This window comes from Mercenaria mercenaria, chromosome 3 (genome assembly GCF_021730395.1).
Source record: "Mercenaria mercenaria strain notata chromosome 3, MADL_Memer_1, whole genome shotgun sequence".
Lineage (NCBI taxonomy): Eukaryota > Metazoa > Mollusca > Bivalvia > Venerida > Veneridae > Mercenaria > Mercenaria mercenaria.
The window spans coordinates 34,109,070-34,127,772 of NC_069363.1; the positions used below are offsets into that span (position 1 = coordinate 34,109,070).

At 35.9% G+C, this 18,703-nt stretch overlaps 1 protein-coding gene across 1 annotated transcript; it reads left to right on the top strand.

The window, feature by feature from the left end:
- Positions 1-659: 659 nt before the first annotated feature.
- On the top strand, positions 660-16,018 carry LOC123525123 (mitochondrial inner membrane protease ATP23 homolog). The gene is made up of 6 exons (XM_045303877.2): positions 660-1,166; positions 6,228-6,273; positions 8,906-8,987; positions 11,614-11,748; positions 13,728-13,817; positions 15,750-16,018. The coding sequence occupies exons 1-6, from the start codon at positions 872-874 to the stop codon at positions 15,948-15,950; spliced, it is 849 nt and encodes a 282-aa protein (XP_045159812.1). The 5' UTR covers positions 660-871; the 3' UTR covers positions 15,951-16,018.
- The last annotated feature ends 2,685 nt before the right edge of the window (positions 16,019-18,703 follow it).

Consider the following 18,703-nt stretch of genomic DNA (forward strand, 5'->3'; position numbering starts at 1 on the left):
TTTTCATGGAAACCTACATCATACACCACCAGTATAATTTGGGGTCTCATTTTTTAGCTGATTTTGCAGTTTGTGTGTTTGACTGAAATTATTTTTCTTGCATCAAACATGACCCCCACTTTTCTTCTGATTTTATTTAGCACTGACAATATTCTTCAAGAAAATGTAGGTTACAGACATTTAAAATGGGTCCTGATGTGTGCTGCGGCCATTGGAAATAGGTCAGTTTTATATAGAATAAAGAACAACAGCTATTTAGTGTGTTATAACCTATAGAATAAAAGAATAACAGTTATTTAGTGTGTTGTAACCTGTATTCTGCACAAATGTATAGAACGGATTACACCAAACCGGAAGTGACTACTCAGTGTTACATGTGAAGTAGTCCAAAATGTAGTTCCATGCTATGGATGAAATCTGGTATAATGAGTGACCTGAGGAGGTGACAGTTAAATGTTTGGCTTATTTTTATTGTTTATTGTATTGAGAAAAGATCTAGACCATTTTCATTGTGAATTTCCTGGAATAATTTTTATTCTTTGCGAAAAATGTCTACCTACGCGTAATTGCTAAACGGCTGTTTTCATGGAGGCATTTTTAGAGGGTGATGTTTCTCAGAACAGATTATTTTTCTTATTTACAACATAACATGTCAATATTTTTCTATTTTTGATAAGAAGACATGTTATACTAAATGACCATTTATGGTTTTAGTATCATTGAAATGCTCTGAGGTGCTGAAAATGAGGTCTGGATGTTTTGTTATTAATATGAAATAAATAAGGAATTGAATTTATAGAATGTAACCTATACGAAAACAATTGGTGGTCTGTACCCATTCCGATTGGAGGGTAAATCAAATGCATCCCTCATGCTCCCAAGCGTTTCATCACCCAGATTATTTACAGAGGACAAAATGACAGAAAATAAAGATACCGGTGACAAATCTCCTACAGATGGACAGGAATACGTGAAAACTTATGGAAAGACAGCAAACGATGATTATGGTTTCTATTTTTATCCAAACAGAAATCCAGGAAAAATAGCGGAAGAGAAACCTGGCTTTCTTTCTTCTTTGAAAACTGCAGGACTTTGGGGACTGTGGTCCCATGATCCAAAAAATAATGTCAATTGCAGGATGTTAGTTCGACAATGTGTAGAGAGAAGTAAATAATTTTGTAATCATATCAGCTGTTCTCATTTTTAACGGTATGTGTGTTAAAGGATCAACAGTGTTGCACTAGCCGACCATGGCACAGGCACCAGACCTGAAAGAAAGGCGGTAGCCAGAAGTGTGGTAACTTGACCTGTAAATCTGGAGTCTAGCGATATGGCTTATAGGTCCATTAATCTTTATGTTTATACTGAAGAGAATGTTGTAGGAATGGCTTTTTTCATGGTCTCATATTCTTTAGTCTGTGCATCCTTAATGTTCAATTCTGTTTTTGCTTTGCGTCCCATGTATGCAATGGCCTTGAAAAATTTGCATACAATCCAATTTTATTGCATATTAAGATATTTTTACGTCGTCAACAGTGATTTTTTTTGCGCCGATTTGACTTTGAAATTCGGCGTCTTCCCAATTGACAAAAATGGTCAAAATTCCCAAAAAATGCTTAAAAATTCCCAAAAACGAGATGATTTTTCCCAATTAGATTTATTTCTTGTGAAAGTTGAACTAAAACGATGGAAATAATCATAAAAATTCCGACTCTTATTATGGTTTATTCGCAGAATTTTGTTGCCAACTCGAAGCGCGTTGTTTACATAAAACGGGTCACGGCATAGTACGGCATTTAGTATGACTTTCATCACGGTCGCTATACGCTTTTTCATGCGTCAAAATGAGTCTGAAAAAAATTGTAAGAAACTTACTTAAATTATCGAAAAATGTCGCATAATTCCAAATATTATAATAAGAAAATAAAACTTAAACACGCCAACGGTACTCCGGACATTCAAACAACTTTTGGTAAAGTTAAAGAAAAATTAAATTCAAATCAAACATCAGGAAAGCAGAGTGATCTGTCCAAGAAATCCGAGTCCCCACAAAATGACCCTCAGAAATCAGCAGAAGCTCATGGTGACCCTAAGCTATCTGAGCCATCAGGTCCTGTGACATCAGAAAATAACCTGTCTGTCCTGTCTGTTCAACCTCAGTGCATATTTGAATGAAATAAATTTACCTTAAAATAAAACTTTTCAAAATGATTTCTTTATTAAGGTTTGTTAATTTTTCCCAATTTTGAAGTTTATCGCGCTAAAAATTCCCAATTGAAAAGGCATGGGCTGTTGCCAAAAAAAGTAAAAAAATCACTGGTCAATGCGAACATTGATCCCTCTAATAAAGCATTACCTGCATTTATGCATTTTACACTTCAGAATATTTTACTTTGCTTATTTGCATAATTCTGTCTGTATAAGTTACTAAAAAAGTTAGTTTATATATTTTTGCAAAATAAAATGCTATTTCCTAAAACCAAAGAATTGTTAAATAGTTAAACAAATCAGGGAGCAAAGTCTCATTAATTTTGTCTCTAGACAGTAGTGTTTCCTGCAGGCCTTTTTAACATGGCGCAGCGCCATGTCCCGTTTTAAGTGCCGCCAAGCTGCCTTTCAAACTACCCGTTTGCGCCACGTGCCCTTTTATTCTATGAGGCTTGTGTATTTATCTTGACAAGTGCCCTTTCAAAACCAGTCTGGATAGCCAATGTCAGCGGGACATGTTCCGTGTATTGTATCGTCAATTAGCGGCTTTGATCAACAGGCCGACACGCGGGTGCATCAACTGTGAATGACCCTGATTAAGAACTGACAGGATTAGGCAATCAATTACTGTTTTATGATACTTTAATTGGGAACAGTAGATGAAAATTTGTTGTTTTTAGGACGCCGATGGTGAAGCTACATGAAGCTTCTTTACGGAAGATATGATTGAAAACGGTCAATTAAACGATAATTATTTCAAAAGGTTGTAATTATTTAAAATGTAAATTGATTGTCACACATTTTCGATGCGCTCATTAGGCCTTTAAAAATAAAATATTGAATGTTTGCCCTTTGCCGATCACCAACCAACCCTTGAAAATTGACCAGACTCAAAATATTTTTTATCGATTTTATCTACAAGATTTATTTTATTCCTTTACGGATATCATTTATAAAAATAATAAGAGAAACGTTTAAGCTTTAGAATGATACCAAATTCATTAAAATCGACCGATGTCTTGATTTATAATTACAAAGTCGTACTTTACAAAGCACATTCATGACGCGCCAATGCAGAAGTCGCCGCCATCTTGATTTGAAAACGTACATCGGCATAAAAATAACCGATAACTTAGCGATTAAGTTATAAAAACTGATCTAGTTATAACTGAATGAACTAAAAATGCAAGGGCCTAGTTTTGTTAAATTGAAATAATTTGTCAAAATGATTTTATAAGGCCGAAATGTAAGTTGAAAGTGCACGACTGCATGCGTCAAGCAAGCCAAAATTTTGAGTTATTACTCGCAATAAACCATAGGTATTCACATTTATGTTCATATTACTGACTACTGTATGATTAGATGGAAAAACAGATTCATAGTCAGTCATTGTATGTATCGCAGAAACTTACGAGCAACGAGGGAGTGATAAAAATAGTGGCAGATGATCTAGTCTAGTAAATTTCACAGCTTGTACTTTTTACGTCGCATTCTACTTTCGTTTTCGCATGCCCAGAACACTAGCAAAATAAAACTCTCCGTGTTGATTTGTCGTCTAAATCTTACTGGCAACGAAGAACAATGGGTTTAATCAGCGATATAGGTACAAAGTCATTGATTACATGTAGATTCGATGAACTACCTATGCTCTTAACGTAAATCAGTGGTGAAATGATATGTGATGATTGACAAAATGAAGTTGCGCATTGATAGTTGTTCAATAAAACTTGTTGCTTATTAATTATCACCTGATATCTGTCTCTGAAAATGCAAGCCATTAACATTTCATGAGGGTAACAGAATAAGAATGTTTGAAAGTATGAATCATCAGTGTCATCTTTAAGCGAAAGAAAGGAAAGCTCTTTCACAACATGGTAGGCATTACCTAAAGAATAATACAAAATATCTACCCCATATCTGAGATATGAAAGCTTCTCAAATGCAATGTGAAAATAGTATGTAAAATGGCACCTGTAAAATGACGCTGGCAAGCGTTCTTCGACGAATGCCCTTTCAATGCCAAACCGCGCGTTAAAAGTGCCCTTTTTCAATGGAAGCAGCATGCCCCTTTAAGAGTCTGCAGGAAACACTAGACAGTGAGCATCATGGCAGCCAGTTTTAAATTCAGTTAATTTAAGATGATAAAACTTGCCTGGACATTATCAGATAAACTCGTGCTAAGCAAACTTTAAAAAAACTCTCTTTTGAAGTATAGCAGAACTATATGGATATTTATATAAGTTAGTTTAAAAATGTATATTTATTTTGATTGCATTTTGAAATAAAGGAATGCAAGTTTGAATCTGCAATACCAATACAAGATAGATGAATTAGCTCCGATTTTTTTTTGTAAAAAAAACACTTTTCTATAGAATTTTCAGATAAAATTATGATATGAGCCGCGCCATGAGAAAACCAACATAGTGGGTTTGCAACCAGCATGGATCCAGACCAGCCTGCACATCCGCACAGTCTGGTCAGGATCCATGCTGTTCGCTTTTAAAGCCTACTGCAATAAGAGAAACCCTTAGCGAACAGCATGGATCCTGACCAGACTGCGCAGATGCGCAGGCTGGTCTGGATCCATGCTGGTCGCAAACCCACTATGTTGGTTTTCCCATGGCACGGCTCATATTGTCTTAAATGTTGTTTTGCATGTTTATTTCTTTATATTAATTTGCAAATTCAGTGTCTTGAAAAACAAAAAGAACTTATAGGTCTTTTTGGTTAGAAATAGGTTTTCAGTTATCAGACTTTAAAAATCTTTTTCTCTAGAGCTTTGATATTTGGCATGTGATATAAGGGTGTGACTCTCTACCATAATTGTCCAAAGTATTGCCCTGGAGTCAGAAATGGCCGTGCCCCTGTGTGCTTTTATATAAAAAACTTTGAAAATCTTCTCTGAATCAATAATACATAGAGCCTTGAAATTTGGCATGTGATAACAGAGTTGTACTGTCTACCATAATTGTTCAAATTATTGCCTTAGGTTAAAAAACCTGTGTTACATGTTTTTGATATAGGCTAACTTAGAAGAAACCTAACTCTGTACTTGTACCATTACGTTATACAAATGCACTTGAAGCCTTGTACAGGTGAGCGCTTTAGGGTCAGTGACCCTCTTGTTTGTATATTCACTGCAAAATTATTGTACAGTTACCATAGAATGTAAGATGATTAAATCAAAGTTACTTTGAAAAAGTAAAGTGTTTTATGCATCACCAATATCCCTTTTATTGCTTGCCAATTTCCATTAAAATAACGAGTGTTAAAACAACCTAGACATACAACACCAATAGGGCTATCGATGCATATCAATTGTGGATAATTATTAGTAAATGCATGATATAATTTTAATGCCATTGAACTTTGTTCAGGGAGAGCTATTAGTATAGATTGATGGCCCAGCGTCACTCAGAATTAAAAACTCCAGAATTGCAAAATGTGCATGAAATTGCAATTTTTTTCTCCCAATATGGAAAGGGAGCCGATTTGGATTCCTTGGTCTGGGATTATGATTGAGTTGAATTTTATATGGTCTCATCTAATGTCAATCAATAAAAATTTGAGCCGTGCCATGGGAAAACCAACATAGTGGCTTTGCGACCAGCATGGATCCAGACCAGCCTGCGCATCCGCGCAGTCTGGTCAGGATCCATGCTGTTCGCTAACAGTTTCTCCAATTCCAATGGGCTTTAAAGGCGAACAGCATGGAGCCTGACCAGACTGCGCGGATGCGCAGGCTGGTCTGGATCCATGCTGGTCGCAAACCCACTATGTTGGTTTTCCCATGGCACGGCTCAAATATTATCTTGCAATCTTGATATGATATAAAATGCAAATAATTGTTACATAATATATCTTGGGATTCAAAAAAAGTTAATTTTATATGAGATATATAAGACTGAGGCAGTAGTTACTTTGCAGTGGTGACAGACCTTGTTGCCGTAAAGTGAAGGTTTGAAGACTACATTTTAAAAGAATTACTTAATAAAATGTTTTTGTGACTTTTTTTACAGATAAAAGAGTACAGATGATGATGAGAGCATTAAAAACACATGGCTGGTAAGTGTTTTGTTAGAATAAATGGCTGGTAAGTGTTTGTTTGAATAAACATGGCTGGTTAGTGTTTATTTGAATAAACATGGCTGGTAAGTGTTTGTTTGAATAAACATGGCTGGTAAGTGTTTTGTTAGAATAAATGGCTGGTAAGTGTTTGTTTGAATAAACATGGCTGGTAAGTGTTTGTTTGAATAAACATGGCTGGTAAGTGTTTGTTTGAATAAACATGGCTGGTAAGTGTTTTGTTAGAATCAATGGTTGGTAAGTGTTTGTTTGAATAAACATGGCTGGTAAGTGTTTTGTTAGAATAAATGGCTGGTAAGTGTTTGTTTGAATAAACATGGCTGGTAAGTGTTTGGTTAGAAACACATGGCTGGTAAGTGTTTGTTTGAATACACATGATTGTTAAGTGTTTTTTTGAATGAACATGACTGGCAAGTGTTTGGTCAGAATAAACATGGCTAGTAAGTGTTTTGTTAGAATAAACATGACTGGTAAGTGTTTGTTAGAATACACATGGCTGGTAAGTGTGAGGTTAGAATACACATGGCTGGTAAGTGTGAGGTTAGAATAAACATGACTGGTAAGTGTGAGGTTAGAATACACATGACTGGTAAGTGTGAGGTTAGAATAAACATGACTGGTAAGTGTGAGGTTAGAATACACATGGCTGGTAAGTGTGAGGTTAGAATAAACTTGACTGATAAGTGTGAGGTTAGAATAAACATGACTGGTGGTAAGTGTGAGGTTAGAATACACATGGCTGGTAAGTGTGAGGTTAGAATAAACATGACTGGTAAGTGTGAGGTTAGAATACACATGACTGGTAAGTGTGAGGTTAGAATAAACATGACTGGTAAGTGTGAGGTTAGAATACACATGGCTGGTAAGTGTGAGGTTAGAATAAACTTGACTGATAAGTGTGAGGTTAGAATAAACATGACTGGTGGTAAGTGTGAGGTTAGAATACACATGGCTGGTAAGTGTGAGGTTAGAATAAACATAACTGGTAAGTGTTTGCTAGAATACACATGGCTGGTAAGTGTGAGGTTAGAATAAACATGGCTGATAAGTGTTTGTTAGAATACACATGACTGCTAAGTGTGAGGTTAGAAACACATGGCTGGTAAGTGTTTTGTTAGAATAAACATGACTGGTAAGTGTTTGCTAGAATACACATGGCTGGTAAGTGTGAGGTTAGAATAAAATGACTGGTAAGTGTTTGCTAGAATACACATGGCTGGTAAGTGTGAGGTTAGAAACACATGGCTGGTAAGTGTTTTGTTAGAATAAACATGACTGGTAAGTGTTTGCTAGAATACACATGGCTGGTAAGTGTGAGGTTAGAATAAAATGACTGGTAAGTGTATTGTTAGAATAAACATGACTGGTAAGTGTTTGCTAGAATACACATGGCTGCTAAGTGTGAGGCTAGAATACACATGGCTGGTAAGTGTTTTGTTAGAATAAACATGACTGGTAAGTGTTTGCTAGAATACACATGGCTGGTAAGTGTGAGGTTAGAAACACATGACTGGTAAGTGTTTTGTTAGAATAAACATGACTGGTAAGTGTGAGGTTAGAAACACATGACTGGTAAGTGTTCATTTGAATACATGTGGCAAGTAAGTGTTTGGTTACAAACCCATGGCTGGTAAGTGTGTGGTTAGAAAGACATTGCTGGTAAATGTTTGGTCTGAAACACATGGCTGGTAAGTGTTTGGTCTGGAACACATGGCTGGTAAATGTTTTGCTAGCAACACCTGGCTAGTAAGTGTTTGGATAGATATGCATGGCTGGTAAGTGTTTGGCTGGAAACAAATGGCAGATAAGTGTTAAGATTACAAACACACGATTTGCTGAAAAAGGAATAGCAACGAGTTTTCCACAATGTTCGGAGCACATCTTGCAATGTGTGCTGTCTTGACAGTAATTTCTAAGTAACAGAAAAAGACAATTTTTTTACTCAAAATTACCCAAACCACTCCATTTGATTCGAGGTCATGTGTTACTGATACTGATTTTTCAAAGTAATGTTGGATGTGGTATGCCTGGTAAGTGTTAGTTTGAAAGCATATGACTGGTAAGTGTTAGTTTGAAAACACATGGCTGGTAAGTGTTAGTTGAAAACACATGGCTGGTAAGTGTTAGTTTGAAAACACATGGCTGGTAAGTGTTAGTTTGAAAACACATGGCTGGTGAGTGTTAGTTTGAAAACTTATGACTGGCTTAGTGTTAGTTTGGAAACACTTGACTGAAAACATATGGCTGGTAAGTAGAAATACATGGCTTGTAAGTGATGTTTTGAAAACTCAAAGCTGGAAAGTGTAAATTTAAAAAACACATGTTGTGTGTCAATTTGAAACACTGATCATGTTTAACTCCTTCAAAGAATAATGGTAAAAAGAAATGTAACTTAAAGTTTACTTCATGTCACAATTGCCCTGCTTGATTTGCACTTTTACCAGAAACCAGAATAACTGATTTTCAATTATTGTATTATCACAAATTATGTCTGTTCATCAAACAAATTAGAAACATTGTGCAGGCAAGCGAAAAAGTAAAGGATATTTTGTCATATTGGCAATTGCTTCAAGCATTTAAAGTTAAGTCCAGATATATGTTATATTTGCAGCCCAGTAGATTTAGACAGACATATACATTGTGAGCCGTGTAAGCTGAAGATAAGTGGTGGATTTGACTTCTTCACTAACCAGGTAATTTCTCTATTCCTGATGGTTACTTTAGATTAAAACATTTCTATCAAATGTTTTATTAAACTTTAGCCTGCTGGCAGCAAGTGATTCTGCATTTGCGGCCAATGCAGACCAAGATCAGACTGTACTTCTGTGCAGGCTGATCATGGTCTGCACTGTTTGCTATTTAGTCAGTAAATATCTAGTGAACACCTATTGGAATAAGAAGTGGTACTGCCGAAATTGAATGATGGACCAGTCCATTTAAGAAACTAGGTAAAGGTTGAAAATACGCATTTAATTAAGGTGTCTGAAAACTTGATAATTTTGATAGAGGCCACATTTATGACTCTATCTTCATCAGAAACTTGGTCAGAATGTTTATCTTGATGATTCCTAGACCAGGTTCGCAACTGGGTCATGTGGGGTCAAAAACTAGGTCACAGGAAAAGCTTGTTAACACTCCAGAGGCCATATTTATGACCCTGTCTTTATGAAACTTGGTAAAAATGTTTATCTTGATCATTCCTAGGCCAAGTTCGAAACTGGGTCATGTGGGGTCGAAAACTAGGTCACTACTCAAAAGTTAACACTGTAGAGGCCACATTTATGACCCTATCTTCATGAAACTAGGTCAGAATGTTTATCTTGATGACAGCTTAACAGGTGAGCTATATAGGACCATCATGACCTTGTATCTATAATGAATGTAATGTGTTATACTTTTTAGCTCACCTGAGCACAAAGTGCTCAAGGTGAGCTTTTGTGATCGCCCTGTGTCCGTCGTCGTCAACAATTTGACTGTTAACACTCTAGAGGTCACAATTTTGGCCCAATCTTAATGAAACTTGGTCAGAATGTTACTCTCAACAAAATCTTGGATGAGTTTGATATTGGGTCATGTGAGGTCAAAAACTAGGTCACCAGTTCAAATCAAAGGAAAAGCTTGTTAACTCATTAATACCTGCAGCCATATCGCTGCTTAATTACTGGCATCAATTTTCCGATACATTCCTGAGCCACTTATCGATTTATCTGCTTTGTATGCCTGTGGATTTTCACTGATAATCAATAATCGATAAGATCTAGGCATCCTTTGATCAATATTAAGGACAAAAATCTGTTTATAACAGATGAATAAAACTGAATTTTTCACATCTGATACTACAATTTATGATCTATTCAATAATTTTAAATTTACTATTATTTCAATTTGCAAAATTGTTTCACAGGCCTACTGAAGTAACACGAATATGGAAAACTGCATTTTTCAAGAAAGATTTGACATAGAAAAAAAGCCATTTGATTATTTTATATTTATTCAAATATCATTTATTGCTAAACTTTAAAGCAAATGACATTATAAAAGAACAGAATTATACTTTATTTAATAAAATTAAAAATACTGAATCAGAAAGAAAGACTCAATAGATTGAGAAGATAAAACAGGCTATACCTAAAAATAACTTTCTAGTTTCGATATTTAGTGATGAGTATATTGAAAATACATGCTTAAATAATAAATATTTTGATTGTTTCCATCGCTTCCGGGTTTTATAAATCTTTAGTATAAAACATTTCATTGGTTGACTTTGACAGCAGTGCATCGTTAGTACTCTTACAAACGTAAAATCACGTCACGCGGCATACAGTACTATCAGGCAGATAGCGCATTTATGCGATCCTCGACATACATGCCTGTTATCTTTTGACGGATAAATACGCCATGCGGTACTCGATAAGAGTTAAAATGAACGCATAAATGCGATCTGCGTCCTTAATGAGTTAACACTCTAGAGGTCACAGTTTTGGCCCAATCTTAATGAAACTTGGTCAGAATGTTACCCTCAATAAAATCTTGGACAAGTTCGATATTGGGTCATCTGGGGTCAAAAACTACGTCACCAGGTCAAATCAAAGGAAAAGCTTGTTAACATTCTAGAGGTCACAATTTTGGCCTGATCTTAATGAAACTTGGTCAGAATGTTACCCTCAATAAAATTTTGGATGAGTTTGATATTGGATCATCTGCGGTCAAAAACTAGGTCACCAGGTCAAATCAAAGGAAAAGCTTCTTAACACTGTAGAGGCCACATTTATGACTGTATCTTCATGAAACTTGGTCAGAATGTTAATCTTGATGATCTCAAGGTCCAGTTTGAATCTGTGTCATGAAGGATCAAAAACTAGGTCACCAGGTCAAATCAAAAGAAAGGCTAGTTAACACTGTAGAGGCCACATTTATGACCATATCTTAATGAAACTTGGTCAGAATGTTAATCTTGATCTATAGGTTCTGTTCAAATCTGGGTCAGGTGGGATCAAAAACTAGGTCACTAGGTCAAATCAAAGGAAAAGCTTGTTAACACTCTAGAGGTCACATTTATTACTATATCTTCATGAAACTTACTCAGAATGTTAATCTTGATGATATTTAGGTCAAGTTCTAATTTGGGTCATGTTGGGTTAAAAAACTAGGTCACCAGGTCAAATCAAAGGAAAAGCTAGTTAACACTTTAGAGGCCACATTTATGATCATATCTTAATGAAACTTGATCAGAATGGTAATCTTGATGATCTTTAGGTCAGTAGGTCCGGTGAGCGATACAGGGCCTTCATGGCCCTCTTGTTTTTGTCTAAAATTCAGGTGGTAGTGTGTGAAAACAACATAAAGAAAGAAGCACCATGCTGTAATGTACTTTCTCATGAAATGCTTCATGCCTTCGATAAATGTCGGGCAAAATTTGACATCAATAATGTGGAGCATCTAGCGTGTACAGAGGTAGGTGTTTTACAATAATTAGGAGCATCTAGCGTGTACAGAGGTAGGTATTTTACAATAATGTGGAGCATCTAGCGTGTACAGAGGTAGGTATTTTACAATAATGTGGAGCATCTAGCATGTACAATGGTAGGTATTTTACAATAATTTGGAGCATCTAGCATGTTCAGAGGTAGGTATTTTACAATAATGTGGAGCATCTAGCATGTACAGTGGTAGGTATTTTACAATAATGTGGAGCATCTAGCATGTACAGTGGTAGGTATTTTTATACACCCAAAGGGACGTATTATGTTATGACGCTGGTGTCTGTCTGTCTGTCCGTCCGTCTGTCTGTCCGTTAGCAATTTCGTGTCTGCTCTGTAACTCTTGAACCCCTTGAAGGATTTCAAGGAAACTTGACACAAATGTTCACCATACCAAGACAACGTACAGAGCTCATGTTTTGGATGTCTCGCTTCAAGATAAGGTCACACTTAGGAGTCAAAGGTCATATCAGTTTGTTTCGTGTCCGCTGTGTGTGTGTGTGTGTGTGTTCGGGTTAACGTCTTTTTCAACTATTTTTCAGTCATATAAACGACGGTGTCTACTTGTAGCAGTGAGCACAATGCCCAACTTTATAGTGCTGACTCACTAGAATATCATGCCGTAGAACTCTTGAACCCCTTGAAGGATTTCAAAGAAACTTGACACAAATGTTCACCACACCAAGACGATGTGCAGAGTGCATGTTCCAGATGACTCGCTTCAAGGTCAAGGTCACACTTAGGGGTCAAAAGTCATATCAGTTTGTTTCGTGTCCACTCTGTAACTCTTGAACTGCTGGAAAGATTTCAAAGAAACTTGGCAGAAATGTTCACCACACTGAGACGACGTGCAGAGTGCATGTTAAGGATGACTCGCTTCAAGGTCAAGGTCACACTTACGGGTCAAAGGTCATATATGACTGCTTTGTGTATATTGCTCTGCATTGCAGTGCTCTTGTCTTTGGCAGATCTCTTTTTTGTTCACTTACAATAATTCTTTTTTTTAATTACTTCCCTTTTATGTTACTATAAATAGCTTATTTTGAAACTTTTTTATTATTGGCCGTAAGGAAAAACCGAGACCACTTTTCTGTGGTACAACATGGATGGTACCTCCAATTTTTAGGTGTATTTTTACATACCTGTACCTGATAAGGATTTGTTTTGTAGACTTTGAATATTTTTTTTGTGGACTTAGATTTGTTTTTTGAAGTTTTCCTTTTGTTGTTCCAGTCCTTTGGGCTACAACAGTCAAGTTCTTTAAATTTTGCTCCCATCCTATGATGTAACCCTTCGGGCGTATATTGCCCAGCTTGGCGAGCTCTTGTACAATAATGTGGAGCATCTAGCGTGTACAGAGGTAGGTATTTTACAATAATGTGGAGCATCTAGCGTGTACAGAGGTAGGTATTTTACAATAATGTGGAGCATCTAACGTGTTCAGAGGTAGGTATAATGTGGAGCATCTAGGGTGTTCAGAGGTAGGTATTTTACAATAATGTGGAGCATCTAGCATGTTCAGGGGTAGGTATTTTAGTGTATTCACCCTACAACAGAGTTTCCAGGTTTCAGGATATCCTGTTTTATGGTATATACTGTATATTTAAGAAATGCTTCTCATTTTAAATTAATAACATTTATGCTAAATTTAACCTTTAGCCTGCTAAACTTCTGAAATGGACTGGTCCATCATTTAATTTGGACAGTACCATTTATTATTTGAAGGGGTGTTTACTAAAAAATTACTGAATGAATAGCGAACAGTGCGGACCATGATCAGCCTACACAGATATGCAGGTTGATCTTGGTCTGCATGGTCGCAAAGGCAGAATCACTTGCTGCCAGCAGGCTAAAGGTTAAGAAAATTTGACTACTGTGCTATACTGGGCAATATGCCATCTCAGAATGTAGATATAAAGGTTTGTCTATTTCTGTATTGTTGTTACTTTACAGATTAGAGCAGCTAACCTGTTTCATTGTTCATTAACAAGTGCCTATGTAAATGGTGAAGCAAAGCCGTGGAATATCAAAGAGAGACATATGGTAAATATGTATTCTTTAATAATGAACTGTACTCATGGTCAAATACAGTATATTTGAACAGCTGTACAATCAGTCTGTGCAATTTACGTGCACTATTTGTCCTTTTAGATAAAGTTATAGGTATTTAAATCACTTTCCCCTTACTGCTCTTTTTAATCCTTACAGCGACTCAGGTTTGTTCCAGTGTGGTAGATATGCATCTACCTTGTGTAAAGTTTGTAATTCCATCAAGTTACTCACCTAGAGATTGTATATATAAAATAAAATCAAGGGAAATAACACTGATTTGACAAAATACAAGCTAAAAAAGTCAGTTGTTGGAGGTGAACTAACATTGAAAATTTCTTTTCTAAAATTTGAGGCAAAAGACACCCACAATTTCATTAACTTTTGCATGCCTTTTTTTTTTTTGGAAAAATAGACGTATTATTTTATGGTGTATCCCTCTGTATGTCATATTTCTTCTCGGGAGCATAACTCAATAACCATTTAAGGTACTGAATTTAAACTTGGCATATAGATAGGTAGCAATGAGACAATGTGTAGAGTGCATGAACCAGTCTGTTGGTCAAAGTTCAATGTCACAGCAAGGTCAAATTTGTCCATCATATGTTTTGTCCAAAGCATAACTTGATAACCATTCAAGGCATTGACTTCAAACTTGGAATATGGGTGGGTGGTGATGAGGTGATTTGAGGAGTGCAACATTCTCCTTTTCCATACCCTCCACCCTCCCCTCACCCAAAAAAATACTTTTTATATTTTCATGCCTTAGTATTCTATTGCATGAACCAGGTCAGTAGGTCAAAGGTAAAGTTTCTAGCAAGATCAAATCTGTTTGTCATATTTTATGTCCAGAGCATAACTTAACAACTGTTTAAAGTATTTTGACTTGCAACTTGAGTTCCACTAAAACTGATATTTCAAAGGTTCACTGAGATCTTTTCATAGGTTTTTGAGCATGACTATGCCAGTACTGCTTTGAAGAAATAGAAATACAATGTACAAAGGCAGTCTGCAAGTTCCAGGAAAGCTCCTCTACAGTCTTTTCTTTATAAAGTCTTGTGTATGCTTCGAACAGTATTTGATATTGACTAAACCCAGAACCCAACACAACATCAAAATTTTACAAACAAAAGCATATGGGCCGTTCCATGACAAAACCTCAAAAGAATCATATTAAAGATCACACAATATTCATGAAGAACATTCTCTTACCTTTCAAATCTGAAAGTTTGGGAAAGTTAACTTTACTTATTTCAAAAGTTACTATACTTTAATAACTAACATCACTGTACACATTTAGAGACTTGACGCAAAGAACGTCAAAAAAAGCAGTATGATGTCATCTTGCATGGCTTCAACATTTCATCTCATTTTTGCAACAAATTATGTATATCACTTACTTGACATCATACATTTGAATATTCGGAGACTGTTTGAAAGCATTTTACTGGAAAATAATTATGTATTTTACTACAGTGATTTACAGTAATTTAAACTGTTTATTATGCAATAACTATAAAATGTCACTGATACAGGTTTTCTCATGGAATGGCGCATATGTACTATGGCAATATTATTTTCACTGTTTATATGTATCTGACCCTGGTGTTATTCATCCACATGTGTACTGTATTTACCCCATCTAAAATACATTTTCTAACTTCTCTGTGTAGGAGAAACTATATGTGCACACTTTTGAACAGAGAAATAGAAGTCAGTATTCATGATGTAAGTTTCTACCATGTACAAGACAACAGTGATATCAAATACTTAGCTATGGAATTGGGCTCAATAGAACCCTTGAAAGTCTTCATAAGTTTGTTTTTTTGCCTTTTTCATGTAATTAAAGTTATGTACATGTTATTCAGGGGATGCTAGTAAAAATATTTAGTTTGTTTGCAGTTTGGGTATCTACTTATTTTTCAGAATTGTGTTAAACGGAAAGCACTGACTTCAGTATTACTAGTGAGGAATATAACTCCTGAAGAAGCAGATAAAGTTATAGATAAAGTGTTCTCAAGATGTTATAATGACCTTGAACCATTTGGTAGACGATTGAGACTGTGGGCACGTGATGAAGAAAGAAGTTTGTCTGAAGGAATATTGTACGGCTATTTGGAACCTTAGCAGTATGTCTGTGCTTTTTAGAGGTTTAAGAAAGATTACAAAATAATTATAATAAATATGGAAATTAACGAGAATCAGTTTCATTTGTGTACACGTATCTTTGACTGTTCTAGGAAAGCAGTATCCATGAAAGGTTGTCTGTTCCCAAAACTTGAGCAGCTCTTATCCAAGTTTTACCAGACTTGGCCAGAATGTTAGTAGGTATAATATCTCGGCCAATTTTAAAACACATTTCATTCAGTCATTCTAGCCTTTGATGGTGTTATGGCCATTAAATCACTCAAAATGCAAAATATTGATATAGTGTCTGCTCAGTGATTAGGAGTATTTTCCCTTAGAACAAAATCAAATTATTCAAAAATCTAGGCAAAGTTGGATAACCAGCCTGGACCAGTAACTCCAAATTTACTGCACTCAAATTGCTTTAAATTGCTTGATGACAGTCATACGGATATAGAATGTGTATTTCTACAAAAGCTGGGTACATCTGCTAACCAACTTGTTTGATAAGTATTTCCAGAGTTAAAAATGTAAAACAAGCCATCCAGCTTAGTATGTCGGATGAAAAGCTTATGCTGAGACCAAGGTTAGGACTTGACATATGGCCGTCAGGGTTAATGTCATTTGTTCTAAAATAAAAGGAAATATTGATTGGAACAGAGCCATGAAAATGCAATTTTTAGCCCACCATCATCAGATGGTGGGCTATTCAAATCACTGCATCCGTGGTCCGTCGTCCGTCCGTCCGTCTTTCCATTAACAATTTCTCGTTATCGCATCTCCTCAGAAACTACTTGGGGGATTTTGACCAAACTTTGTCAGAATGATGTATTGGTACCCTAGTTGTGTCCCCCTGAAAATCAGACTGGTTCAACAATTTTTTAGTGAGTTATGGCCCTTTGTTTATTTCTATAACTTACATAGATTTATATAGGGAAAAGCTTTGAAAATCTTCTTGTCCAAAACCACAGAACCTAGGGCTTTGATATTTGGTATGAAGCATCATCTAGTGGTCCTCTACCAAGATAATTCAAATTATTTCCTTGGGGTCTAATATGGCCCCGCCTGGGGGGTCACATGGTTTCTTTAGACTTATATAGGGAAAAACTTTGAAAATCTTCTTGTCCAAACCACAAATCCTAGGACTTTGATACTTGTAATGTAGCATCATCTAGTGGTTCTCTACAAAGTTTGTTCAAATTATCCCCCTAGGGTCAAATATGGCCCCGCCCTGGGGGTCACATGGTTCATGTAGACTTATATAGGGAAAAGCTTTTAAAATCTTCTTGTCAATAACCTACAACATTCAAATTTGGACCACATGTATGGTTTTGAGTGGCAAGATGAACCTTGACATGAGTTGACCTTGTTTTTGACCTAGTGACCTACTTTCACATTTCTGTAGCTACAGCCTTCAAATTTAGACCACATGCATAGTTTTGTGCACCGAAAAAAACTTTGACCTTGACATTGACCTAGTGACCTACTTTCACATTTTTGAAGGTACAGGCTTCAAATTTGGACCACATGCATAGTTTCATGTTCCAAAATGAAATTTGACCTTGATTTTGACCTAGTGACCTACTTTCACATTTCTCAAGCTACAGCCTTCAAATTTGGACCACATGCATAGTTTTGTGTACCGAAACAAACTTTGATCTTGACATTGACTTAGTGACCTACTTTCACATTTTTGAAAGTACAGGCTTCAAATTTGAACCACATGCATAGTTCAGTGTTCCGAAATAAAATTTGACCTTGATTTTGACCTAGTGACCTACTTTCACATTTCTCAAGCTACAGCCTTCAAATTTGAACCACTTGCAAAGTTTTATGTACCGAAAAGAACTTTGACCTTAAGATTGACCTAGTGACCTACTTTCACATTTCTGTAGCTACAGGCTTCAAATTTAGACCACATGCATAGGATTGTGTACCAAAACAAACTTAGACCTTGACATTGACCTAGTGACCTACTTTCACATTTTTGAAGGTACAGGCTTCAAATTTGGACCACTTGCATAGCTCTGTGTTCTTAAGTGAAATTTGACCTTGACTTTGACCTAGTGACCTACTTTTACATTTCTCAAGCTGCAGCCTTCAAATTTGGACCACTTGCATAGTTTTGTGTGCTGAAATGAACTTTGACCTTAAGGTTGACCTAGTGACCTACTTTCAAATTTCTCAAACATATGGTCATCAGGGTCAATGTCTTTTGTTCTAAAATAAAAGGAAATAGGTATTGATTGGAACAGAGCCATTAAAATGCAATTTTATTTGTTTAAAATAGTTTTCAGTTTGAAAAAAGTGGCTTTTGTGGTATTTACACAGCTTGTATTAAAACTTACTTTTTTCAATGCTTACGCTAGACTAAATTCACAGCTTATGTTATATATATATATATTAATATATATCCTCTTGCATAAAAAGAAACATCATTTTAAAGTGATAAATCATGTATATTTTTACTAGTGCACAGACATTTTGTGGTCGCTTTGAATTACTTATAGCAACTAAGAAACAGTGTTAAGGTCTACCTATTTTACGTATAAAACATAAAATCGAAGTATAAAAGCATATAAATAGCAGAAGCTTGTTTTGATTAAATTAAATATTCCAATTCAGTTACATGCCACACTATCCCCTTGAAGTATTCCACAGATCTTGGTCTGTAGTGTTCCCTGTTCAGTCAGTAAATTTTCAGTGAACACCCCTTTGAATAATAACTGGTACCTCCAAAATTAAATGACCAG

What these genes read in the sequence shown, in the direction of transcription:
- LOC123525123 (XM_045303877.2), top strand. Translation starts at nt 872, where the DNA reads ATGCTCCCAAGCGTTTCATCACCCAGATTATTTACAGAGGACAAAATG. An exon ending in TCGACAATGTGTAGAGAGAA is followed by an intron (nt 1,167 to 6,227) that starts GTAAATAATTTT and finishes CTTTTTTTACAG; the next exon opens with ATAAAAGAGTACAGATGATG. An exon ending in AGCATCTAGCGTGTACAGAG is followed by an intron (nt 11,749 to 13,727) that starts GTAGGTGTTTTA and finishes GTTACTTTACAG; the next exon opens with ATTAGAGCAGCTAACCTGTT.